The sequence below is a fragment of the Diadema antillarum genome, unplaced genomic scaffold, assembly GCF_040938485.1.
Source record: "Diadema antillarum isolate AM-2024a unplaced genomic scaffold, OU_Dant_1.0 scf00000027, whole genome shotgun sequence".
Lineage (NCBI taxonomy): Eukaryota > Metazoa > Echinodermata > Echinoidea > Diadematoida > Diadematidae > Diadema > Diadema antillarum.
Window position 1 is genome coordinate 2,357,114 of NW_027270916.1, and position 26,975 is coordinate 2,384,088.

The 26,975-nt window shown below is 37.4% G+C and overlaps 1 protein-coding gene across 3 annotated transcripts; it reads right to left on the reverse strand.

Moving 5' to 3' along the window:
• Window positions 1-222: 222 nt before the first annotated feature.
• On the reverse strand, window positions 223-26,772 carry LOC139735416 (torsin-1A-like). Of its 3 annotated transcripts, XM_071646179.1 has the most exons (7): window positions 26,682-26,772; window positions 25,128-25,368; window positions 23,259-23,495; window positions 22,241-22,506; window positions 5,494-5,669; window positions 2,936-3,060; window positions 223-2,512 (listed from the first exon to the last, which is right to left on the reverse strand). In XM_071646179.1, exons 3-7 carry the CDS (start codon window positions 23,437-23,439, stop codon window positions 2,217-2,219), a joined length of 1,044 nt encoding a protein of 347 aa, XP_071502280.1. In that variant the 5' UTR covers window positions 23,440-23,495; window positions 25,128-25,368; window positions 26,682-26,772; the 3' UTR covers window positions 223-2,216. The 3 variants fall into 3 exon arrangements, with proteins under 3 accessions (XP_071502280.1, XP_071502273.1, XP_071502287.1); XM_071646172.1 differs by lacking the exon at window positions 26,682-26,772 and having other exon boundaries at window positions 25,128-25,524; XM_071646186.1 differs by lacking the exon at window positions 26,682-26,772 and having other exon boundaries at window positions 25,108-25,201.
• Window positions 26,773-26,975: the final 203 nt, after the last annotated feature.

The following is a 26,975-nucleotide window of genomic DNA, read 5'->3' on the forward strand; positions in this document are numbered from 1 at the left end:
GGTTTGGGCCCCCTGGGGGCCCCCTGGGCGGGGCATGGTGCCCATTTTAACAAATTGAGATCCTAACCCCCTAGGGATGCTACCTGCCAAGTTTGGTGAAAATGGGTCATGGGGTTCTCAAGAAGAAGATAAAAATGTACAATTTAGGCCCCATTAGGACCCCTCCTCACCCCCCCCCCCCCCCCCCCCCCCGGGTCCCAAGGGGGGGCACCCCTGATTCTGCCATGAACAAACTTGAAACTACAGTCATCAATGTGCTAACTCATAGTATTAACCTAGCTCTATCACTTCTGGTTCTAGAGAAGAAGATTTTTACGGATTCCTTAATTTTGGGGGGTTTGGGCCCCATGGGGGCCCCCTGGGTGGGTCATGGTGCCCATTTTAACAAATTGAGTTCCTAACCCCCTAGGGATGCTACCTGCCAAGTTTGGTGAAAATGGGTCATGGAGTTCTCAAGAATAAGATGAAAATGTACAATTTAGGCCCCATTAGAACCCTTCCCCACCCCCCTCCCCTGGGTCCCAAGGGGGGCACCCCTGATTCTGCCATGAACAAACTTGAAACTACAGTCATCAATGTACTAACTCATAGTATTAACTTAGCTCTATCACTTCTGGTTCTAGAGAAGAAGATTTTTACAGATTCCTTAATTTTGGGGGGTTTGGGCCCCCCTGGGGGCCCCCTGGGTGGGGCATGGTGCCCATTTTAACAAATTGAGTTCCTAACCCCCTAGGGATGCTACCTGCCAAGTTTGATGAAAATCGGTCATGGGGTTTTCAAGAAGAAGATGAAAATGTAAAAAGTTTACGCACGACGCACGACGGACGCCGGACGAAGGGCGATCGCAATAGCTCACTTGAGCCTTTGGCTCAGGTGAGCTAATAAATCTAAAATATGATAGATTGATCAAAGTTATCAAACTCGTTAAACGTAGGTAAGCTTATAGTAAATTCTTAATATACTGTAATGTAATATAACATTCACCAGAATATATCAATGCCTCAAATTTGAACATAAGATCATAACAGATTGCTGTATCTACAACCTGCATAAAAAAAGCAACAACACAATGGTGGACTGCTGCAAATACTTAAGAATTTCTATACCATTGACCAAAGTCTTTCATGTAGCAGTCATATCTATTATGTTAAGTAGAAAGCTATAAAAAGTGTTTATCTGTTAGAAAAATTACATCATTTCCTCAACTAGATTACTTTGTATAAGTCAGTAATACATTGCTATTTTTAGTACTGCAATTTCGTTTGGTCACATAGTTGTAAATCCTTTCTTGCCCAATTGCAAGCTCATGTATTTTAGAATAAGTCGGTTTGTATCAGTGAATGTAAATTGCGAATTTCCAATTGAATGATTCATAGACACTTAACAAAGCTAAACTGATTTCAGGTTCATTGGTCAAAACTTGTAGCACATACCAATATATTGAGCAATTAACACTCTTTACCTGTGTTATCTCTGTGATAAATTCCATGATTTTTTGTTCTTGTTTTTACCGTAAGAAAAAAAAAATCCTATATAACCACAAATGACCTACAGTAAAAGAATCCTCACTTACCGAGGAGATATATATTTTTTTCTTTGTATGAAATTGTTTAAAGTCCACAACTGCATCAATTAAATCGTTAACGTATGAATGGGGATTCTGCTCAGATGAACCGACCAGAAAACATAATCTTGCAGGTTACACTGCACAATTCATACGCCAAATGAAATATTCTGTTAACTATAATCCACCCCTTTTCTCACAGGATGGTTCATTTGTTGCCCTTCTTCCAATTTTTTACTTTATTTTGTTTGTTAAGTACATGATTCCAGTGTATTGATACAGAAATACTTCCATACACACAGTCTCAACTAGGTTTTAATATCAATGAAACTGTACCATTGATATTTTCACTCGTTCATTTTTGTGTATGGACTTCTTAAAATAAATGCATATACTTAACACCATATTTGTCTGCCAATAAATGCTGAATGTCTTTTGAATGTACCAAAAGCATCCCTTTGGAATAAAGAACGATTCTTTCCATGAGTGGAGAATGGATAATTAAAAAATAATATAAAAACAGTAATAATGACAGTTTAATGAGATTCTGCAGATGTCCATGTGACCTTTGTAGCCATTGCACTTGTCTTTCTCACTGAGAAAGATAATCAGGTAGTGGAGTTTGAGATTTTTATTTGTCAACAAGTTCTTACTACAGTTCATTTCTATATGTGTCCTGATTTCTGTCGAACATGCTAAACATATGAACAATAACCTTCTCCGCCACATTTTTGCAGCCTTTAACAGAGAATTGCTGTGAGTCGTTGGACCCAGTGAATTGCAGCAATGACAAAACCTCTTCCTCAGCCTCTTCACTCACTTCTCTTCCGCGACGACGGAACTCTTCCTGAATGCACTGGCGGACGTGAACCTTCTCAAGGGGCAGGAAAGGCACAAAATGACTGACAAGGTGTGAGCTCACGATCTTTGCTAAGTACAGACCAGTACCTGCAACAAACACACCAAACAATAGTTCACTTTATGTGAAGGTTAATCTATTTTTTTTTCTTCCACGGAATGGATCAGCACAGGATGGCCTTTTATCATGAAGAGAAATCAAACTTCATTCTTCTCCTTTTTTTCTGCTTTTGAGTCTTTTTTTTTTTTTTGGGGGGGGGGGGGGGACAGTCATTTTCCCAGCTTAAAGTAAGTCTATAGCTGAAACGGAACTTGTATTTGTACGTGCTCACCAACCAAGCTATTTTAATATATAATGTTGTACAACACTAATTTCAAATGTCTCTCGCCAAGAGTGAACAGATGCTTGGACAAAGATATTATTCTTTGCATGACTCATCACAGCTTGGTGACAGAGGAAAATGAGAAAACAGTTAAATTATTGTAAGAAAAGAAGAAGAAAAAAAGACTCACCTGCTTGTTGTATAACTTCATTGGTGATCACTTTCTCCAACTCTGGCAGCTGGATGGACCATCTGTTTCGCCCCTCTTCATACTTATCAATCGTGTACTTTGTAATTGCATTTGCTGCCAAATTGCTGGTGGGATGGGGCAACAAAATGTAAGAATCATTACAGTATGAATTACAAGTGTATCATCTTCACACGAGCTTTTTCCTCAAAATTAGCATGATGGCAGTCAGGCTGATGTGAATAGGCCTTCACATCACAAATTCAGAAACCAGATGTGATCTTGTCACTAGGATGAGAAGGTCACATGCATTAATATCATATGACATGATATAATGATATGACAGGGCTTCATACTGACCCATTTTTTCTACTGGTCCAACCTGTCTGTTTGACCAATACTTGGTACTCAGTCTTTCCATTTGTTACTGGTCCAAATTCCTGAAAATGTTACTGGTCTGACAGTGATTTTTACTGGTCAGGGCTCGTCAGACCGGTGCCAGCGTGCAGCGCTGGATATGATCATATGATATGATGATTTGATGATATTATGATCTTTGAGAAGATAATGTGATGATATAATATACACTGTACAGTGCACTCCCGTTATAACGAAATGCTCGGAACCGGACATTTTCAAACAAATACAATATATAACAAAAACAAGGTAACCACGCATATATCATATTATGTTTGTTGAATACTCATCATACACTGGAAAGCTATGTGAAATGGAATGGTACCTTTTAATTTCGTTTGGATATTACATTTAAAAGAGAGCATAAAGTTGTTTTTGTCACACAATATGTCGTATAGAAAATGATAGTTTAGGATTCCGTTACAGTTCGCTATTCCAAAGATTCGTTTCTTACTAAAGTTCGTTACTCCGAAAGACTCTTTGTTCCGAAGTTGCGCCATTCCCGGGAATCCGAGGGTTTGTTCATTATTTTGAAGCTTCGTTCTTCCGACGATTCATTATTCGGAAAGTTCATAATTTAGATATAAATATATTGTTCGTTTTCCGAAGGCTCGTTGATCGGAAAATGAAATGAGTTTCGTCATTCCAAAGGTTTGTAAATGAAAAAATGAGAATGGTTCACTGTTCCGAAGGTTTTTAAATCCGACAATGAAATAAGGTTTGTTATTCCGAAGAAGGTTTGTAAAGTCAAAAAAAATGATAATAATGAGAAAGGTTAGTAATTTCGTAGGTTCGGTTATCTTTAAAGACGATTATGAAGTTTGCAATTCCCAAGTTTTGTTAGTGGACACACCTTTTTCACCTTTGGATTAACGAAACTTTTTTTTTAATATTCCGATTAACGAAAGTTTAGAATTCCTATCATTTTCTGACTAATGACTCACGAGCCTGACTAATGAACCGTCGTAATAAGAACCATATCTCATTGTCGGTTTAACAAACTTTAGTAATAACGAACTGTAAATAACGCCAAAATGTTCGTAATAACAAACCCTGTTTCATTTCCGAACCAACGGACATTTAGGTGTATAAAAATCTGTGTGTTTTGTAATAAAGTACCTTCGAAACAATAAAACGAACCTTGTTTAATTTGAGATTATTGTATTACAGTAATGCAAGTCCCCCTCGGAAACTGTGCAGGACACAAGGAGCGAACACGTACACAGTGATGTGAAGCGTTCGCCCATGCAGAGACGCTATAAATGCTTGTTCCGCAACGTATTTTTGGAAGCGATTCGCATTCCGTTTTAACGGAGCACATTTCTTCTGTTTTTCGTTGTCAGTGGTGCTCAGAAAAGATTTCGTTATAACAAAAATTTCGCTACAACCGTGTTCGTTATAAGCGAATTTTGTACCATAGACTTCAATGGCGATAATTTTGGGACCAGAAGTTTTACTTCGTTTTAACGAAATTTCGTTATAACCGTGTTCGTTATAACGGGAGTGCACTGTATTATGACGACATGATAATAATTATGATGTGATGTTATATTACTGTAAAAGCTGTTATATTCATGTACCAATATTTTCACAAATGACGATATCACAGAAATTTTTAAAATAAATATTATTTATTTATGCAATTGGACACTGAGGCTATAATATCATAATTGCACTATTGCATGTATGTTTATTTTGCAAATTTAATGCAATCAGGATCAGGTGGGGATGTTTTAATGTGTTGTAAAATGTTTGGCACCACCAGTAATTCACAAAACCTTTGAAAATCAAACCATTGTGAAAATAAGAGCTTTTACATTACATGATCTGATCAGCCGGTTATGTTTTACAAGGCTACAGTACTTTAAATCGGACAATCCATTCAAAAGTTATGAATATTTCAAGTTAACAGGGCACCCATTTGGATTTCTGCAAGAGCTCACAAAGTTTTCTCCAGTTCTTGTATACCTGTTTCTAAATCTATATAAGTATTTCATTGTGTTCCTCCTTCTTGAAAACATGTGTATTCGGACATCAAGCGCCATCTTGGCTTGCCATAATTGCACAATGAGTATTTAGGAGAACTTTGGATGTGTTATTCTGGAAATATTCCGGGAAATATTCTGGACCTATAGCCTGCTCACCTTCTCAAAATGAAAATTGCATGGCGGTAGTCCACACCATCCACGCTATCGTAATAGTCCATGAAGGGTTTGAGGCTGTCAAGCAGGCCTGGCGGCATGTTATCCACCTCATCAAAAACGAAGATATGATGGGGACACGATGACATCTTCTCTCGTATCAGCTGGACAAGTTCTGCCTGTTGTTGGATATATGATGAAATTTTGCCAATAATACACTCCCTCTCTGTACACAATTTCATCATGCATGAGCAAAGAGGTATTACACAAAGAATTGACACAGATCTTAAAAGTTAAGATTCACTTAGAACTATGATATATGGTGTGTGTCTTCCATGGTATTTCCTAGTGAAAATAAAAATTTTGGAGACTTTTTCAGGCAGCTATAATATACACAAATAAATAAAAAAAGTGACAAAAGAATTTGTTAACTTTTATAACAATTTGAAGTGGATTCTGATGTAACTAAATTGCACGGAACAGAGAAACCAGTGGTATAGCGTAATCTAAAGGTGACCTTAACTTTAAGGATCAACTTAAATTCCATGTGAAATACCCCCTCCCCCTGCAAACCCCAACAGGCTGTCAGTTTTCAGCATCAAACTGAATAGAACAATTCATCTTAACAATTGCAAGAACATACTCGAACATTTTCCAAGCTGTCATTTGTTAACATAAAACTCTGTCTATGGAAAAACATAACAATTGACCAACTGAGATCAGGTTTGTTCAAATCACAGACTACTAGTAGTATGCTTTTTAAACAGAATGTTTAGTCAGAGGGCTTAGAAGATTTGCAAAATCTGCATTCAAATAATTGTTCACATCACTGAAGTTACAGTTTGGGCAATACATTTGTCATTACTTGCCTACAAAGCAAAGCACTTTGGGATAAAAATTGACATCAAATAGTTGTTTGATGCTGATAATTATTCTTTTACAGAATGGGTCAAGAAAATTATGAAATCTCATGGGAGGAGAGCCATGTGGTGATATTTACTGGCCACACATTCCATATCAAACAATAATTGCAATCACTAAAAATAGACAATGTAAACATGATACCACACACTTGTAAAAGCAAGAGTTTGCAAACATGGAAAGCATGCAATAACTGAGCAAAATAAGGTTAGGCATGCATCAGGTATCGGTAGTTGTAAAGTAGCAAGAATTCATGCACTACCAAGCATCACACACTTTAGCAAGAGAGCTAGGCATGCATGAAATAAATTTGGCATCCATTAATTGCTCATGCACGGCTAGCTACACATGCATCCAGTAGATTTGCCATATGATTTAAAGGGGCATTCCGGACGATTTTCATAATTTCACATCATGAAGTACATAAATCAACAGCTCCATGTATAGATTCGTGGAATTTATTGTGGTCCTTGAGCTGAGAAACCAATAAATTGAAAATCTTAAACAAACGAGATATGAAACTCGTCACGCTGACGAGTTAGGTGATACGCTTGGGGTCATCAGGTGTCGGTCATCTGTGATCGACAAAGAAAAGAATGTGATATAGGCACCTTGAAGTTATATTGAGCGTGCATGCAAAACCGTTTCTCTAACCACTCGGCCACGGGACATCCCCGGAAATGGTAAGGCAAAAAAGAAATGTATAGATATTACAGGGGGAAAAAGTCAATGCCCACTCAACAATCGTGGCCGCGTGAACATGTATTGCATTGCTAGACGGAAAAGCGGCCTTGTAACGACTGAGGTCGCTATGCCATTTCTGGCAACTTGGGAAAAATACGTCCCGCAGACATAAAACCTATAATCGGCTGGTTTTGATACCTTGCCTTTAATCACAATTTTCAGTGTAATGACGTCATCAAATTACAAAACAATGACATCGTCTTGAAAGACAATTGTTCAAAGTACAACACCTCAGTCGTCGTCATTACATACTATGATCGGTTTGACAAAGTCAACCTGCAAAATTTGCTGCAGTCGAAGCAATGTGGTCTCCAACACACAAAAAAAGAGGGATATGGCGTGTGTGTGTGTCTGTGTGTGTGTATAGGTGCGTTTATATACGAACGTGATTTCTACATGGACGAATATGTAATACAAAATTGAAGAAAAAAAAACAGTAAAGTAGCTAAGTATTTTGTTTCGTGATCTTGTGGGGTTCGAACCCGCAACCTCACGTCTCTGAGACGTCGCCTTTAACTACTCGGCCACACGTCTCGACGGGAAAATATGAGGAACGTTATGGACTTGAAAGACAGTTGTTCAATGTATAACACATTCATCGTACGTTGTCAGTTTGCTATTGACATGACAATCTATCACACGAATATGAGGCAGGCATTAGTACCTGTATGAAATTATTATAGGCATGGTTATCAAATTGCCCTAAAATTTCCTTATAGTTGCCTTATTTTTACACACAGTTATGCTATCCCTTTAAACTCGTCACAGTTTAATTAGAATCATTAACATCATACATTAGTACCATATTCAATTCCATAGCTGATAACGTTTGCTAATCAATTAAGATTAATTGTCTAGAATGTGTCATATGGCCAACCTGTATACACACGTATATATACACACACAATGCTAAATGTATGTATCAAACATCTGTAACACAACTTTGAACTAACTGTAGGAAGTATCGCTGCACTTATCATCCATACTTTTTATCACTATCTGAAACTCCACAAAAACCACTAATTGACAAATAATCATCAATACAGAAGACTGAATACCTTTTTTACAATGTATAGCTTGTTACATGTATAAATCAGCACAAAGTAACCACGACTACATTGTGTTACTGAATTGATATGAACAAATTTCATTTTATTACAATATACTATATCAGTTTGAAAGCCCAGCCTGCAAAGTTTTGCAGCAGTCGAAGTAATGCAGTCTCCAACGCAAAACAAAGGTATACTGTGTGAGTGTGTGCGTATAGGTGTGTTTACATGCAAACGTGATTTCTACATGGACGAAGGTGTGGTACTCCATTGAAGAAAAAAAGTAAAAATAAAAATTATATTCTTTCGTGCTCTTGTGAGGATCGAACCCGTACGTGTGCAACCTCACGTTTCTAAGACGACGCCTCTAACCACTCGGCCATACGTCTCGACGAGAAAATTAGAGGAACGTAAACTTATGTACGTGAAAGATGAATCAGGAATCGTTTGGTCCGCATTCCATTCTCATTTTCAGTTTTAAATTGCAAAATTGTCAACCTCATGAGGAGATTTCAAAGAATAAAATGCATGATTACTGCAGCTTATTGTCACATCTACAACATACTTAAGTTTCAAAGGAAATGAAGCAAAATCAGCTGAGATAAAGGTGCTTAAACGTTGTCAAGTCAATGCATGGTTTCTAAAAAAATCACCTCCCATAGACATAACACGTAAACTTGTACGATTTTGCATCTTTACCTTTAAACACAATTTAAAGCATGATGACGTCATCAAATTTCAAAACTATGACATGGACTTGAAAGGCAAATGTTCAAAGTACAACATATCTGAATTTGGGATAATATTTAGCTTAAACAACAGAGATACGAGCAAATGAATCTCAGAAACAGTACCTTAAAAAAATTAATTCCACTTTTTTGATTTCAGATGACGATGTGATGACGTCATAATGTTTTATGGAAATAATGATACTTGAAACGTTATGTCCAATTTATATGCTTTTGTAATATGCAATAAAAACATAGGGTAACCAGACGTTTTAAAGAGCTATGGCGAAATAAACAAAGACATGTTTTTTCACTATATTTGCACATAGACGCGCAGGCGAAATTTGAACTTTGACGCAAGTGCAATGCTTTGTTATTTGTCAGAAACGATCAGAAATCAATGGATATTGTTACTCAAAGTATCAGGAATCCAAATCAGTCAAAAAAAGTGCATTTTCATGTTACTGACGCGCTGTGCACGCGAAAACGCGCGGACGGACGCGCACGCGCAAAATCGTTTGAAACGCTTAAATTTGTCTGAAACTTCGAGATTTCCCATTGGAAAGTTGTTTTGAGCCTTTTAAAAGTTTGACGCGCGCTTACGCGTCCTAGATGACGTCCTAGGTAATTAGGATCAGAGAAAGAAAGATAGAACGTGACCTGAACTTTATGTCCACCGAAAATGATACAGAAATGACCTTTAGTTATGAAGTTATGATCGATCATGTAACATGGTCCGAAAATCACAAAATGGCGCCTAGATGACGTCATAGATATGTTACTGTCATGAAAACCTTATTGTGGCTAGATATTGTCATGAGACATGTTCCCTGAAAATGTCATGTTATTCCGTAATGTCATTCTTGAGATATTGATGACACAAAATTGTCCAGAAAGAAAGAAGAATAACTAGACTTGGAATTTGTCAAGACTGACAAATTAGGTGATCCGATTTTTTTTAATCAATGATTCGAGTCCTGATCGCAATAGGCATGACCATATAGGTTTCATCTGTGTTTAGAGACATTGGACGTGTGATATTTGGATTCTCATTTAGAAAAGAGAGTTAGGTCTGCTATCTCTGTTACCAAATTCGGTATACACTATAAAGAAGATACAGAATGAAGTATATTTGACCATTGACCCAACTTTGCACAGCCAAGATGGCATCTGACCAAAAAGTGGTTATTTTGTGAAATGATTCTTGTAACATGGCCTTTGCGTGTGTAAAATATGGGAAAGATAGGACATGTATTCACCAAGATACAGGTTAAAACATTTATGACCTTTGACCCTAATTTACATACCCAAGATGGTGTCTGATCAAGTAGTTGTTATTTTATGAAATAATGTACGTGACATAAACTAAACATGTGCCAAATATGGGGATGATAGGGGCTGTTTTTCTTGAGTTATTGCAAAGAAAGTTGCAGAGAGAAAGAAATATCTCAATACATCGAATATAAGTTTGATGTCAACCAAGTTTTTACGTGATCTCGGCATCGTATGAAAAAATGAAGAATCACTGATGATAGCCCAAAGTCTCAGCTACATCATATTAAAATCTGGGAGAAATTTACAGAAGAGTAAGTGAGGTAGTGCTCGATAAAGAAAGTCATGTCAATTTTCATTTCCAGAAAAATTCCCTCCCATAGAGATAACACGTAAACTGGTTAAATTTGACAAGGTTACATTATATCCATTTTCACGTGGTGAAGACATCATCCGATTAAAACTTTGATTAACAAAACTTAAAGAGTATTACATTGGCTACAACATACTAACATCTGGAAGAAATTCACCGAAGGGTAATTGAGCTAGTCGTCGATAAAGACAATCATGTCAATTTTCACATCTAGAAAAATTCCCTCCCATAGAGATAACACGTCATAATAAAGATAAAGAAAGAAGTACATATGACCTTTGACCCTACTTTGCACAGACAAGATGGCGTCTGAGCAAAAAGTGGTTATTTTGTGAAATGATTCTTGTAACATGGTCTTTACGTATGCAAAATATGGGAAAGATAAGACATGTATTAACCAAGATACAGGATGAAACATTTTTGACCTTTGACCCTAATTTACATACCCAAGAAGGTGCCCGATCAAGTAGTTGTTATTTTATGAAATAATGTACGTGACATAAACTAAACATGTGCAAAATATTGGGCTGATAGAGCTTGTTTTTCTTGAGTTATTGCAAAGAAAGTTGCAGAAAGAAAGGAATATGAAAATACATGGAAGATAAGCTTTAATTTCAACCAAGTTTTTGGGCATGATGCCGACTCCGTATGAAAAAACGAAGGGCACATTAACGATAGCCCAAAGTCTCAGCTACAACATACTAAAATATGGGAGAAATTCACCGAAGCATAAGTGAGCTAGTGCTCGATAAAGATAGTCATGTCAGTTTTCATTTCCAGAAAAACTGCACTCCCATAGAGATAACACGTAAACTGGTCAAATTTGACAAGATTACTTTAAATCCATTTTTACGAGGTGATGCCGTCATCCAATCAAATTGTTGTTATTATATATCTGAAAGACCATTTAATAAGCTACAACATATTGAAATTTGGACGTAAATCAATTAAAGAAAAAGTGAGATATGCTTGAATGAACTTGAAATTTGATGACGTCATTTTGAAAATTTACTTTTTTAACTTTATTAAGAAATTTGATATCTTTGAATGACTTTTTCAGTATCGCCAACCCATAAACTGACATGTACAACTCATCAGCTTTCAGAATATGTAAAGAAAATGGGGGGTCACCGTCCATCCTGACGAGTAAAATCGGATTTAAAATTGGCGGTTTTGGGGCATTGTTGTACTGTATATCGCCATTGACGCGCGCGCGGAATTTCAACTTTGACAGTCCCGTATGACGTCATATTGAGTCGGATTGACTTGAAACTTGCTAGAAATATTCCTTGACTTTTCAGACATCCGATAAATGTAAAAAATCGGGAAATTTCTGTTGCATATGAGCTGTACGTGCGTATATGTGCGCGCGCGTACGCGTCCGTCCAATTTTTTCAATTTTTCAAAAAATGCTCCAAATGGTCTGAAACGTATGCAAAAAAAATTTGAGCTTGATTGGAGCATACAAATATTTCAACGCGCGCGTACGCGCACGTCTTTACGATGCGAGGAATTCTGAAAATATGGGTAGAATTCCCTTGAATTGAAATTTATGTGACGTAAATTTCATTGAGAAATTCCACTCCATTAATGAGATATGATTGAAAATGTGTTTTCATATAATGACGTCATAGTGACGTCACGGTCGACTGATCACTACGATTTTACTTGACATGTCGTCTTTGGGACATGATACACATATGGTATAAGTTTGACATTCATAGGCAATGCACTTTCTGAGCTTATCTCTACACAACTTTTGCGGAGAAATAAAGAAGAAGAAGAAGAAGAAGAAGAAGAACTAGAGATTGTAATTTGTCATCACTGACAAATTAAGGTGATCCGATTTTTTTTTATCAATGATTCGAGTCCTGATAAGTCTCAGCTACAACATATTAAAATTTGGGAGAAATTCACCGAAGGTTAAGTGAGCTAGGGCTCGATAAAGACAATCACGTCAATTTTCACATCTAGAAAAATTCTCTCCCATAGAGATAACACGTCATAGCGAAGATACAGAAAGATGTACATATGACCTTTGCCCCCACTTTGCACAGACAAGATGACATCTGAGCAAAAAGTGGTTATTTTGTGAAATGATCCTTGTAACATGGTTTTTGCGTGTGCAAAATATGGGAAAGATAGGACATGTATTCACCAAGATACAGGATGAAACATTTATGACCTTTGACCCTAATTTACATACCCAAGATGGTGTCTGCTCAAGTAGTTGTTATTTTATGAAATAATTAACGTGACATGAACTAAACGTGCGCCAAAGATGGGGGTGATAGGGCCTGTTTTTCTTGAGTTATTGCAGAGAAAGTTGCAGAAAGAAAGAAATATCTCAATACATCGAAAATAAGCTTGAATTTCAACCAAACGTTTTGACGTGATCCCGACATCGTATGAAGAAATGAAGGGCACACTTACGATAGCGTAAAGTCTCAGCTACAACATATGAAAATCTGGGAGAAATTCACCGAAGGGTAAGTGAGCTAGTGCTCGAGAAAGATAGTCGTGTCAAACTTCATTTCCAGAAAAACTGCACTCCCATAGAGATAACACGTAAACTGGTCAAATTTGACAAGATTACATTCAATCCATTTTTACGAGGTGATGCTGTCATCCAATTAAATTTTTGTAAATTTATGTTTGAAAGAACATTAAATAAGCTACAACATACTGAAATTTGGGTGAAAATTGACAAAGTTTAAATGAGATACGCTTGAATAAACTTGAAATTTGATGACGTCATTTTGAAAATTTACTTTTTTTACTTTATTAAGAAATTTGATATCTTTTAATCATTTTGCCAGCATTGCCACCCCATTAAATGACATGTACAACTCATCAGCTTTCAAAATATGTAAAGAAAATGGGGGGTCATTGTCCATCCTGACGAGTAAAATAGGATTTAAAATTGGCGGTTTTTTTGCATTGTTGCACTGTATATCGCCATTGACGCGCGCGCGGAATTTCAACTTTGACGGGCCCGTGTGACGTCATATTGAGTCGGATTGACTTGAAACTTGGTAGAAATATTCCTTGACATTTCAGGCATCCGATAAGTGTGAAAAAATGGGAAATTTCTATTACATATGAGCTGTGCGTGCGTATATGTGCGCGCGCGTACGCGCCCGTCCAATTTTTTCAATTTTTCAAAAAATGCTCCAATTGGTCTGAAACGTGTGCAAAAAATATTTGAGCTCGATTTGAGCATACAAATATTTCAACGCGCGCGTACGCGCACGTGCGAAGAGAAAATATGAATTTTGATTATATGAGTAGAATGCGCTTGACCTGAAATATATGTGACGTAAATTTCATTGAAAATTTTCATTCCATTAAAGAGATATGATTGAGAATGTGTTTTCATATAATGACGTCATAGTGACGTCACGGTCGACTAATCACTTTGATTTTATTAGAAGGATCGTCTTTGGGACATGATACATGTATGGTATAATTTTGACATTGATAGGAAGAGGACTTTCCGAGATTACCTCTACACAACTTTTGCGGAGAAAGAAGAAGAAAAAGAAGAACAAAGAATCAGTACAGATACAGAAGGTGATCCGAGAGGATACTCGGATCACCTAACTAGACTCGGAATTTGTCAACACTGACAAATTAGGTGATCCGATCTCTTCGAAAGTCAATGATTTGAGTCCTGATCCCAATAGGCATGACCGTAAAGGTTCATCTGTGGTTATGGACATTGGCCGTGTGATGTTTGGATTCTCATTTAAAAAAAAGGGAGTCGGGTTTGCCATCTTTGGTACCATATTCCGTATACACTATAACGAAGATACAGAATAAAGTATATTTGACCATTGACCCCACTTTGCACAGCCAAGATGGCATCTGAGAAAGAAATGGTTATTTTGTGAAATGATCCTGGTAACGTGATCTTTGTGTGTGCAAAATATTGGAAAGATAGGACATGTATTCACCAAGATACAGGATGAAACATTTATGACCTTTGACCCTAATTTACATACCCAAGATGGTGTCTGATCAAGAAGTTGTTATTTTATGAAATAATGTAGGTGACATGAACTAAACATGTGCAAAATATGGGATTGATAACCATTGTTGTTCTTCATCTATTGCACAGAATGTAGTAGAAAGAAAGAAAAATAAAGAAAAAATTATGTTATTTTATAGAAATTTGAAGGAGAAGCATTAAAAAATCAGAAAAAGATAAAAATAGGAAGGGAGATTAAGACTAAATAAAGAAAAAGAAGAAAAAAAGAGTTTGAAAAAAAAAATATTGGCAAGGGTGAGGCTCGAACCAGGGACCTTAGGATTACGAGTCGGATGCGCTATGCAATGACCTATTTCATGCTCCATAGGCCCTGTGTATTAAGCAAAATGACGCTGCATCGAAGCCACGTGCCATTTTCAACCAAGTTTTTCGACGTGATGCCGGCCTCGTATGAAAAAATGGAGGGCACATTAACGATAGCCCAAAGTCTCAGCTACAACATACTAAAATCTGGGAAAAATTCACCGAAGCATAAGTGAGCTAATGCTCGAAAAAGATAGTCATGTCAATTTTCACTGCCAGAAAAACTGCTCTCCCATAGAGATAACACGTAAACTGGTCAAATTTGACAAGATTACATTTAATCCATTTTTACGAGGTGATGCCGCCATCCAATCAAAATGTTGTAATTACATTAATGAAAGAACATTTAATAAGCTACAACATACTGAAATCTGGGTGAAAATTAGCAAAGGATAAGTGAGATACGCCCAAGTAAACTTGAAAATTGATGACGTCATTTTGAAAATTTACTTTTTTTACTTTATTAAGAAATTTGATATCTTTGAATCACTTTTTCAGTATCGCCAACCCATAAACTGACATGTACAACTCATCAGCTTTCAGAATATGTAAAGAAAATTGGGGGTCACCGTCCATCCTGACGAGTAAAATCGGATTTAAAATTGGCGGTTTTGGGGCATTGTTGTACTGTATATCGCCATTGACGCGCGCGCGGAATTTCAACTTTGACAGTCCCGTATGACGTCATATTGAGTCGGATTGACTTGAAACTTGCTAGAAATATTCCTTGACTTTTCAGACATCCGATAAATGTAAAAAATCGGGAAATTTCTGTTGCATATGAGCTGTACGTGCGTATATGTGCGCGCGCGTACGCGTCCGTCCAATTTTTTCAATTTTTCAAAAAATGCTCCAAATGGTCTGAAACGTATGCAAAAAAAATTTGAGCTTGATTGGAGCATACAAATATTTCAACGCGCGCGTACGCGCACGTCTTTACGATGCGAGGAATTCTGAAAATATGGGTAGAATTCCCTTGAATTGAAATTTATGTGACGTAAATTTCATTGAGAAATTCCACTCCATTAATGAGATATGATTGAAAATGTGTTTTCATATAATGACGTCATAGTGACGTCACGGTCGACTGATCACTACGATTTTACTTGACATGTCGTCTTTGGGACATGATACACATATGGTATAAGTTTGACATTCATAGGCAATGCACTTTCTGAGCTAGTCTCTACACAACTTTTGCGGAGAAATAAAGAAGAAGAAGAAGAAGAAGAAGAACAAAGAATCAGTACAGATACAGAAGGTGATCCGAGAGGATTCTCGGATCACCTAACTAGAGATTGTAATTTGTCATCACTGACAAATTAAGGTGATCCGATTTTTTTTTATCAATGATTCGAGTCCTGATCGCAATAGGCATGACCATACAAGTTTCATCTGTGTTTAGAGACATTTGCCGTGTGATGTTTGCATTCTCATTTAGCAAAGGGAGTCATATCTGCCATGTTAGGTACCACATTCTGTATACACTATAACGAAGAAACAGCAACAAGTACATATGACCTTTGACCCACCTTTGCACTCCCAAGATTGCATCTGATGAAATAGTGGTTATTTTGTGAAATGATTCTCGCGACATCGTCTATACGTGTGAAAAATATGGGAAAGATAGGACAGATATTCACTAAGATACAAGATGAAACATTTATGACCTTTGACCCTAATTTACATACCCAAGATGTTGTCCGATCTAGTAGTTGTTATTTTATGAAATAATGTACGAGCCATGAACTAAACATGTGCAAAATATGAGGGTGATAGGGCGTGTTTTTCTTGAGTTATTGCAAAGAAAGTTGCAGAAAGAAAGAAATATCTCAATACATAGAAGATAAGCTTTAATTTCAACCAAGTTTTTTATCGTAATTCCGACATCGTATGAAAAAAATGAAGGGCACATAACGATAGCGCAAAGTCTCAGCTACAACATAATAAAATCTGGGAGAACTTCACCGAAGGGTAAGTGAGCTAGTGCTCGATAAAGACAATCATGTCAATTTTCACATTTAAAAAAATTCCCTCCCATAGAGATAACACGTCATAACGAAGATACAAAAAGAAGTACATATGACCTTTGACCTCAATTTGCACAGACAAGATGGCATCTGAGTAAAAAGTGGTTATTTTGTGAAATTATCCTTGTAACATGGTCTTTGCGTTTGCAAAATATGGGAAAGATAAGACATGTATTCACTAAGATACAGGATGAAACACTTATGACCTTTGACCCTAATTTACATACCCAAGATGGTGTCCGATCAAGTAGTTGTTATTTTATGAAATAATGTACGTGACATGAACTAAACATGTGCAAAGTATAGAAGTGATAGGGCGTGTTTTTCTTGAGTTATTGCAAAGAAAGTTGCAGAAAGAAAGAAATATCTCAATACATCGAAGATAAGCCTGAATTTCAACCAAAATGTTTGACGTGATCCCGACATCGTATGAAAAAACGAAGGGCACACTTACGGTAGCGTAAAGTCTCAGCTACAACATATCAAAATCTGGGAGAAATTTACCGAAGGGTAAGTGAGCTAGTGCTCGATAAAGATAGTCATGTCAATTTTCATTTCCAGAAAAACTGCACTCCCATAGAGATAACACGTAAACTGGTCAAATTTGACAAGGTTACTTTCAATCCATTTTTACGAGGTGATACCGTTATTCAATCAAAATTTTGTGATTTTATGTTTGAAAGAACATTAAATAAGCTACAATATACTGAAATCTGGGTGAAAATTGACAAAGGACTAGTGAGATACGCTCGAATGAACTTGAAATTTGATGACGTCATTTTGAAAATTTACTTTTTTTACTTTATTAAGAAATTTGATATCTTTTAATCATTTTGTCAGCATTGCCACCCCATGAAATGACATGTACAACTCATCAGCTTTCAAAATATGTACAGAAAATGGGGGGTCACCGTCCATCCTGACGAGTAAAATCGGATTTAAAATTGGCAGTTTTTTGGCATAGTTGTACTGTATATCGCCATTGACGCGCGCGCGGAATTTCAACTTTGACGGGCCCGTATGACGTCATATTGAGTCGGATTGACTTGAAACTTGGTAGAAATATTCCTTGACATTTCAGACAGCCGATAAGTGTGAAAAAACGGGAAATTTCTATTGCATATGAGCTGTGCGTGCGTATATGCGCGCGCGCGTACGCGTCCGTCGATTTTTTCTGAAATACTCCAAATGACCTGAAACGTGTGCAAAACAAATTTGAGCTCGATTGGAACATATTAAAATTTCAACGCGCCCGTACGCGCTCGTTTACCAGGGTCGTGATGAAATTTTATTAAATGTATCGATAGAACTTGACTTGAACTATATTATATGTAAATGTCATTGAGAAATTCCATTTCATTAATGAGATACGAATGTGAACGTGATTTCAGATAATAACGTCATAGTGACGTCATGGTTGACTGATCACAAAGATACATTAGATCTGTCGTTCTTATGACGTGATACATATATGGTATAAGTTTAAAAGTCATAGGTGAATGACTTTTTGAGTTAACCGCTGCACAACATTTGAGGAGAAAGAAATAAAGAAGAAAGATTCAGTACAGATACAATAGGTGATCCGAGAGGATACTCGGATCACCTAACAAAGAATCAGTACAGATACAGAAGGTGATCCGAGAGGATTCTCGGATCACCTAAAAAGAAACGAGACATGAAAACTCGAGGACGAGTTAGGTGATACGCTTGTGGTCATGAGATGACAGTCATCTGTGATCGACAAAGAAAAGAATGTGATATAGGCACCTTGAAGTTATATTGAGCGTGCATGCGAAACCGTATCTGTAACCACTCGACCACGGGTCATCCACGGAAATGGTAAGACAAAAAAACAACAACAATGTATAGATATAACGGGGGGAAAGTCAATGCCCACTCAACTAACGTGGCCGTGTGAACATCTATTGCATTGCTAGACGGAAAAGCGGCCTTGTAACGACTGAGGTCGCTATGCCATTTCTGGCAACTTGGGAAAAATACGTCCCGCAGACATAAAACCTATAATCGGCTGGTTTTGATACCTTGCCTTTAATCACAATTTTCAGTGTAATGACGTCATCAAATTACAAAACAATGACATGGTCTTGAAAGAAAATTGTTCAAAGTACAACACCTCAGTCGTCGTCATTACATACTATGATCGGTTTGACAAAGTCAACCTGCAAAATGTTGCTGCAGTCGAAGCAATGTGGTCTCCAACACACAAAAAAGAGGGATATGGCGTGTGTGTGTGTCTGTGTGTGTGTATAGGTGCGTTTATATACGAACGTGATTTCTACATGGACGAATATGTAATACAAAATTGAAGAAAAAAAAACAGTAAAGTAGCTAATTATTTTGTTTCGTGATCTTGTGGGGTTCGAACCCGCAACCTCACGTCTCTGAGACGTCGCCTTTAACCACTCGGCGACACGTCTCGACGGGAAAATATGGGGAACGTTATGGACTTGAAAGACAGTTGTTCAATATATAACACATTCATCGTACGTTGTCAGTTTGCTATTGACATGACGATCTATCATTTGAATATGAGGCAGGCATTAGTACCTGTATGAAATTATTATAGGCATGGTTATCAAATTGCCCTAAAATATCCTTATAATTGCCTTATTTTTACACACAGTTACGCTATCCCTTTAAACTCGTCACAGTTTAATCAGAATCATTAACATCATACATTAGTACCATATTCAGTTCCATAGCTGATCACGTTTGCTAATCAATTAAGAGTAATTGTCTAGCATGTGTCATATGGCCAACCTGTATACACACGTATATACACACACACAATGCTAAATGTATGTATCAAACATCTGTAACACAGCTTTGAACTAACTATAGGAATTATCGCTGCACTTATCATCCATACTTTTTATCACTATCTGAAACTCCACAAAAACCACTAATTGACAAATAATCATCAATACAGAAGACTGAATACCTTTTTTACAATGTATAGCTTGTTACATGTATAAATCAGCACAAAGTAACCACGACTACATTGTGTTACTGAATTAATATGAACAAATTTCATGTTGTGACAGTATACTATATCAGTTTGAAAAGCCCAACCTGCAAAACTATAATTTTGCAGCAGTCGAAGTAATGCAGTCTCCAACGCAAAACAAAGGTATACTGTGTGAGTGTGTGCGTATAGGTGTGTTTACATGCAAACGTGATTTCTACATGGACGAAGGTGTAGTACAGTACTCTATTGAAGAAAAAAAGTAAAAAAAATATATTATTTTCTTTCGTGCTCTTGTGAGGATCGAACCCGTACGTGTGCAACCTCACGTTTCTAAGACGACGCCTCTAACCACTCGACCATACGTCTCGACGAGAAAATTAGAGGAACGTAAGCTTATGTACGTGAAAGATGAATCAGGAATCGTTTGGTCCGCATTCCATTCTCATTTTCAGTTTTAAATTGCAAAATTGTCAACCTCATGAGGAGATTTCAAAGAATAAAATGCATGATTACTGCAGCTTATTGTCACAGCTACAACATAAATAAGTTTCAGAGGAAATGAAGCAAAATCAGCTGAGATAAAGGTGCTTAAACGTTGTCAAGTCAATGCATGGTTTCTAAAAAAATCACCTCCCATAGACATAACACGTAAACTTGTCCGATTTTGCGTCTTTACCTTTAAACACAATTTAAAGCATGATGACGTCATCAAATTTCAAAACCATGACATGGACTTGAAAGGCAAATGTTCAAAGTACAACATATCTGAATTTGGGATAATATTGAGCTTAAACAACAGAGATACGAGCAAATGAATGTCAGAAACAGTACCTCAAAAAAATTAATTCCACTTTTTTGATTTCAGATGACGATATGATGACGTCATAATGTAATTATGGAAATAATGATACTTGAAACGTCATGTCCAATTTATATGCTTTTGTAATATGCAATAAAAACATAGGGTCACCTGACGTTTTAAAGAGCTATGGCGAAATAAACAAAGACATGTTTTTTCACTATATTTGCACATAGACGCGCACGCGAAATTTGAACTTTGACGCAAGTGCATTGCTTTGTTATTTGTAGGAATCGATTAGAAATCAATGGATATTGTTGCTCAAAGTATCAGGAATCCAAATCTGTCAAAAAAAGTGTATTTTCATGTTGCTGACGCGCTGTGCGCGCGAAAATGCGCGGACGGACGCGCACGCGCAAAATTGTTTGAAACGCATAAAATTGTCTGAAACTTCGAGATTTCCCATTGGAAAGTTGTTTTGAGCCTTTTAAAATTTTGACGCGCGCTTATGCGCACTTAATGATGTCCTAGGTAATTAGCATCAAAAGAAGTAAGATAGAACGTGACCTGAACTTTATGTCCACAAAAAATGATACAGAAATGACCTTTAGTTATGAAGTTATGATCGATCATGTAACATGGTCCAAAAATCACAAAATGGCGCCTAGACGACGTCATAGATATGTTACTGTCATGAAAACCTTATTGTGGCTAGATATTGTCATGAGACATGTTCCCTGAAAATGTCATGTTATTCCGTAATGTCATTCTTGAGATATTGATGACACAAAATTGTCCAGAAAGAAAGAAGAATAAAAAGAAATAAAGAGAGATTTTGACAATCACAATAGGTGATACGCTGATAGCGTATCACCTAATAAAGAGAGATTTTGACAATCACAATAGGTGATACGCTGATAGCGTATCACCTAATTACACTGAACAGTGTTGATGACATCAGAGCCTCATATATTTCATAAATGTAGCAGTGTAATTCCATTACAATACCACTTGCTCAACAAGTTCACCTGTGAAAAATCTATGCATGCCTTCTTCTTTTGTTCTGCTTCCTGGAGTCCCAACTCATGCATTCTTATCATGCTTATGGTGAGGCTGGCATGTCATTATCCTTGTTCATTGCAATTTGTTATAAATTTTGAAAACATTCTCATTCCTTAACCCAATCACTGTAAATTCTGAAACTCTGTACTCAGTTTAACTGATTTAAAGCTGTTCAAATGTAAAAGTCTGAAAATCATTCGGAGGTCCCCTTTAAACAAAAAAAAAAAAATGGGTATTAGTAAAGATTTGTACACAGTGCTTTAAAACAGATGATATGCATCAGTGGGAAGTGTGTGCATGAGATATAACTATGGAATCTGAAATTAAATCCACTCTGCTGTGCCTCGTGGGCAAACACTTTCAGAGTCACCTTATACACAAAATTCCTACTAGTGCACTCAGATCTGTGTGTCATTTTTATACTGTTACCTGATACTTGGCAAGGAGTGACTTGTGTGGGAAATCTTTTGTCGCCATCTTTACAGTGACGAAGCGACTCTCCAGCCCCTTGGGGTAGATGCTCTCCACGAGTAGGCGAGTGATGTGGTTTTTGCCAGTGCCCGCTGGACCGTGAAGAGATAGAACCAGTGGCTTCTCGGGGTTGGCAGTCTGGATGTGGCCACGGACGGCTCCAAGGAGAATCATTTTGGCAAGATGCTGACCAAAGAGATATCTGTCAAGGCTTCTCTCCAGTTCTAAATGACCAGCAATGGAGTGCAAAAGCAACAGTAGAATATTACTATTTTACCAAGCAAGCAATAGGCTATGAAGTGAGAAGAGAAAATGCTCATTATAGCATATATCTTACTGATCATGGCATATTTCCATCCCTTCTCTTCCAACACCATGGATCATGTCATACATAACACACTTAGGCTATTCTCTAGTACATGGGCTTTTCTTGCCTCATACATAATCCTTTTTCCCCTTTTTTTTCAGTAGACATCGGATGTTGCAAATGTTACGGAACAGGTGCGAAAGGCAGTCATATTAGAACAGACTATCAATTATCTAACCTTTTCATCAGAGAATCATATTAGGCCTTTAATAGTGAGACACAGACAACATTGTCTTCATCCATTTGTGAACAGACCTCATGCTACAGTACTGATACGCTTATAGTACCAACACAGCAGGCCTGCAGTTACTTATCAGCCCATCATTCCAAAAGACCATGTCGCACATCAATGTTACATGTCTCATTAACATAACACATTCATTGGCCACTAGTATCAGCCAATCAGAGTCCAGTATTCATCACATCCATTCTATCAACCAATGAATAAAGAGAGTCACAATTGCTCTGGTTCTGACTTGATCAGTTTCTGCCCTCTACTATGAACCTGCCTCACTACATCAGAGCCAGATCTACGAGCCCACTGATTTCAAAATATAGAACAAATTTCATAGATGAAGTGAGCTCCTTTACATATTGCTCAATACGTACGTGCCATGTTTGGGTTATAACTCCGAGTGTTAAAGCAGCACTCCTGAATACGGCATGCAGGATTCCATGGATTAAAAATTTCCTTCATGCGCAGAAGAATCTGGAGATCAACAGGGGGTAGGCCTACTGTCAGTAGAAACAGTAGTGTCAAAAACCAAGTGCAGATGTCCCGCAGTCCCATGGCTAGGTAAAGTACAGTCTACTTATCCTGTGATCAGTCAGTCACAGTAGGCCTACCTGAAAAAGTTAATGGTGGGTAATGTGCAACCAGCTTTAAATTCAGTGCTACGCAATTTCATCATTCATGTAAAAATGTTATTACAGATAAATGTAACTCTAAGGTTTAATTACTTTCTCAAGATCTTTTTTTTTTTTGTATGTCTCTGTAATGATATGCATCAATCTATAACCACTAGCAAAGGCATTTTATGGCCTACACTGTCTTGGGATCACTTTTTTTTTCTCTCAGACAAAATCTTGTTACCCACTGTCTATTTGAATGAATCAGAAAAGCATTGCAAAACATCAAATTTTGGCTTGATTCTTTTTCGAATGAGACAATAAAATGTTCCAATATTCACTATATTTTCATACTTTTCAAATGCAATTTTGTTCAATGACGAGGAAACAATTAAACATTATCTGGTTCACAATTGCTTGATTGCAACCACATATGCATAGGCCTATCATAAAGAAAGAGAAAAAATAACATTTTAACAACTAAACATCACGTTATGACAGGGCTGCCCACACTGGAAACTAGATGAGAGTGAGACTCCCATAGGCCAATGCTATAATTTAGGAGTCAAAATGAGTGAGATCAATAGAAATGCAATTGCATGCAAATGAAATAAAGTTTTAGAGTGAGAAAGGACCAAAATGAGTGAGTCTCACGCTCAGTGCGTGAGAGTTGGCAGCCCTGGTTATGATCTAATCTGAGTACTCCTGCATGCAGGGTGGTCCACAACTTGAAATTTTAGCATGTTGCAAGCTCAGAATCTGAGAATATTGCAGAAATTGAATATGCGCAGAGCGCACACGATGAGTACATAATACGCAATATTTTGCTGCTTATCTCTCTTTGTGCTGCTTACATTCAATGTTCTCTCTCATGTTTTGCACACAAATATCTAAAGTACCTGGTAGTTTGATGTTTCTTATGTTATGCACATGTTTTGCACATTTTTGAATACTTTTACTTTGAGCTTGTTGCAAATTCTTGAGGATGTTGCATAGCATGATGCTGGCTTTTTAGGATGTTGCACAAGAATTTTAGCATGTTGCAGCGACATGCTAAAACCCCTCATGGACCACCCTGCTCCTGTGATGTTATATTTCAGTCTATTATAAAATACTCGATACACCACAATAACAAATTGAAATATACAAACCTCACGAATTCGAGTATTAAAAGCCCTGTGTCGGTCAGAGTGATCAACATGCAGTTGATAACCACAAGAGGGCTTTGCAAGTAACAGTGCAGTCTGGAAATATAGTCAATAAACACTACATCTAGATCTAGGTATATTAGAAAGCCTAACTTTATTTAGAGGAATGTTCTATTCCACTCCTGAAAAGGATGTTTGAGAGATATCAACAAAAACAACAATAACAAGAAGGTCTTATTATCCAGGGTAGCCTCTTCGGCATTGTTCAGTGTTATTGCCATTGTTCCACCATCTGGAGGGCCCTGCCATTACCCTGCTGAGATTGTACAGGATATTGCGAACTTGAATGATATTCAACCGAAGTAAGCCAAGGGTAGTTCTACTATTTTTAGATCTAACGTTACCCTAAAACTGGATGAAGATTAAACTCAGCCAGTTACTAATTACCCAATCCAACTTACACCAATAATTCCAGTCCTACCTTGGTTTAGCGTTGGTGTTGACGTTGTATGAAAGCTGTCAGTTCAACTTCAAAATCGACGAAGCAAGTGCCGGTCGTGGAGTTGTTGCTCAACCCTTGCTTCCTGAACCCTTGCGCGGCAGATATGGGTGAAATCGCCGGACGGAAAGTCACGTTCCATGTGCGCAGGAGCAGGGGGAATCCCCGAGACCGCCGGAATTCCCCGCGACGTGCCTATGGATGCTGAAACGGACTGCTGTGGCTGTAGGCATGGTAGGACAGAAAATACAGCGACTGGGACTACATAAATGGACCGGTTACTGCTGTGGATGAGGAGACGTATGCAGCGTTGTTAAAAAAACCACCGTTTGCAACGTCAGACTGATTGAAAGGCGTAAATAAACACGAAAAACAGCAAGTTAGTCCTGCTCTGGGGTCTAGTCTCGGTGACTCAATGCTTCTGCTTTCTGAAACTTTCAATATTCTCCACGGGTCGTCACTTTCTCATGAGGGAGGGAAGTGACACTCGTCTTTGACCGACACACGCAGAAGATCACGACACAATGTACAGCAGGAAATCTGAATGATATGCGAATAACAATTAGGCCCTTCGTCTTGTTGAGAGCGATATACTCAGTACATGTCATTATAATAATTATTGAGTGATTGCGGGTTCGAGACCGTGGTAAACGTACGCTGCAAAACGCAATGTTTTATGTCAATTTGAAGTTCAAGTTTCTCCTCAGTTTCCATAATGATATAAATTTGATATCATCAAATATGAAAATAACTGCATTATATGTACAATTTGTAACAAAAACTAAAGAAAATCATACAATGTATTTACACTTTATGTTTTGATATGATAGCTAATCGGTGTATGGAAAATCTTTAATATCTTCATCACTATAATTAAAACTGCTTTTTGGCCATCTTAATCTGTTATCCATCAACTTTTTGTGAGTGTGCGAAAATGTTTATGCCGCTACATGAGTCCATATTATCAAAAGTTAATTGCCATACATACACATTTCAAGACGTGGCAGACGACCTCTATGATTTTCAAAATCCTCTGCTTTTACATAATAAATATCAGCTACTAATCGTTAGGCTATGGTCATTATAGTTAATCATACATAGGCCTACTTAAATTCACAAAATGTTCTATGCAGGCAAGCGCGCCGGAACACTTCTGGTTTTAGGGGGGCAAATAAATTCTCTCGGGGGGCACTTAACACATTAAGAACTCATGTCGTTCTGCTGCTTGGGGTATCTGTAAAATTGGTAAAATCCGTAAGTTATTGGATCAGTCTTCCACTGAACGTCTCATTCACGCATCTGTTTCTTCTCACCTTGACTACTGCAATTCCCTTCTTGTTGGTCTCCCTGCTTCTAGTATTGCACCACTTCAAAGAATTCAAAACACAGCTGCTAGGCGTGTAACCCTTACAAAAAGATCTGACAACATTACTCCTGTTCTCCAATCCCTCCACTGGCTCCCCATACATCAACGTATCACCTTCAAAATCCTCCTTATCGTTTTACAAGATATGTAATAATCTTGCTCCATCTTACCTCAAAGACTTAATTTCTTTCCGCTCCTCCACTTCAACCCGTTCTCTTCGTTCTTCCTCCACTCTCCAACTATCACATGGTCCCCGCACCTGCACCCGCTATGGTGATAGGGCCTTTTCTGTTATTTCCCCGTCTCTCTGGAATAAACTTCCTCTCCATATTCGTAATGCTGATAACGTTGATAAGTTCAAGTCATCGTTGAAAACTTATCTGTTTACTCAACTTTAATTATGTTGTTTTGCTGCTGTATGTTATATTATTATATGTATATTTACATAATGCTGTATTTTATCT

Bases quoted from the DNA above. Each gene is read 5' to 3' on its own strand.
- LOC139735416 (XM_071646179.1), bottom strand. From the start codon at position 23,439: ATGGGACTGCGGGACATCTGCACTTGGTTTTTGACACTACTGTTTCTA. The intron at 3,061-5,493 runs GTGAGCAGGCTA...CCATCCCACCAG, and splicing joins GCAATTTTCATTTTGAGAAG to CAATTTGGCAGCAAATGCAA. The intron at 2,513-2,935 runs GTGAGTCTTTTT...TGTTTGTTGCAG, and splicing joins TGAAGTTATACAACAAGCAG to GTACTGGTCTGTACTTAGCA.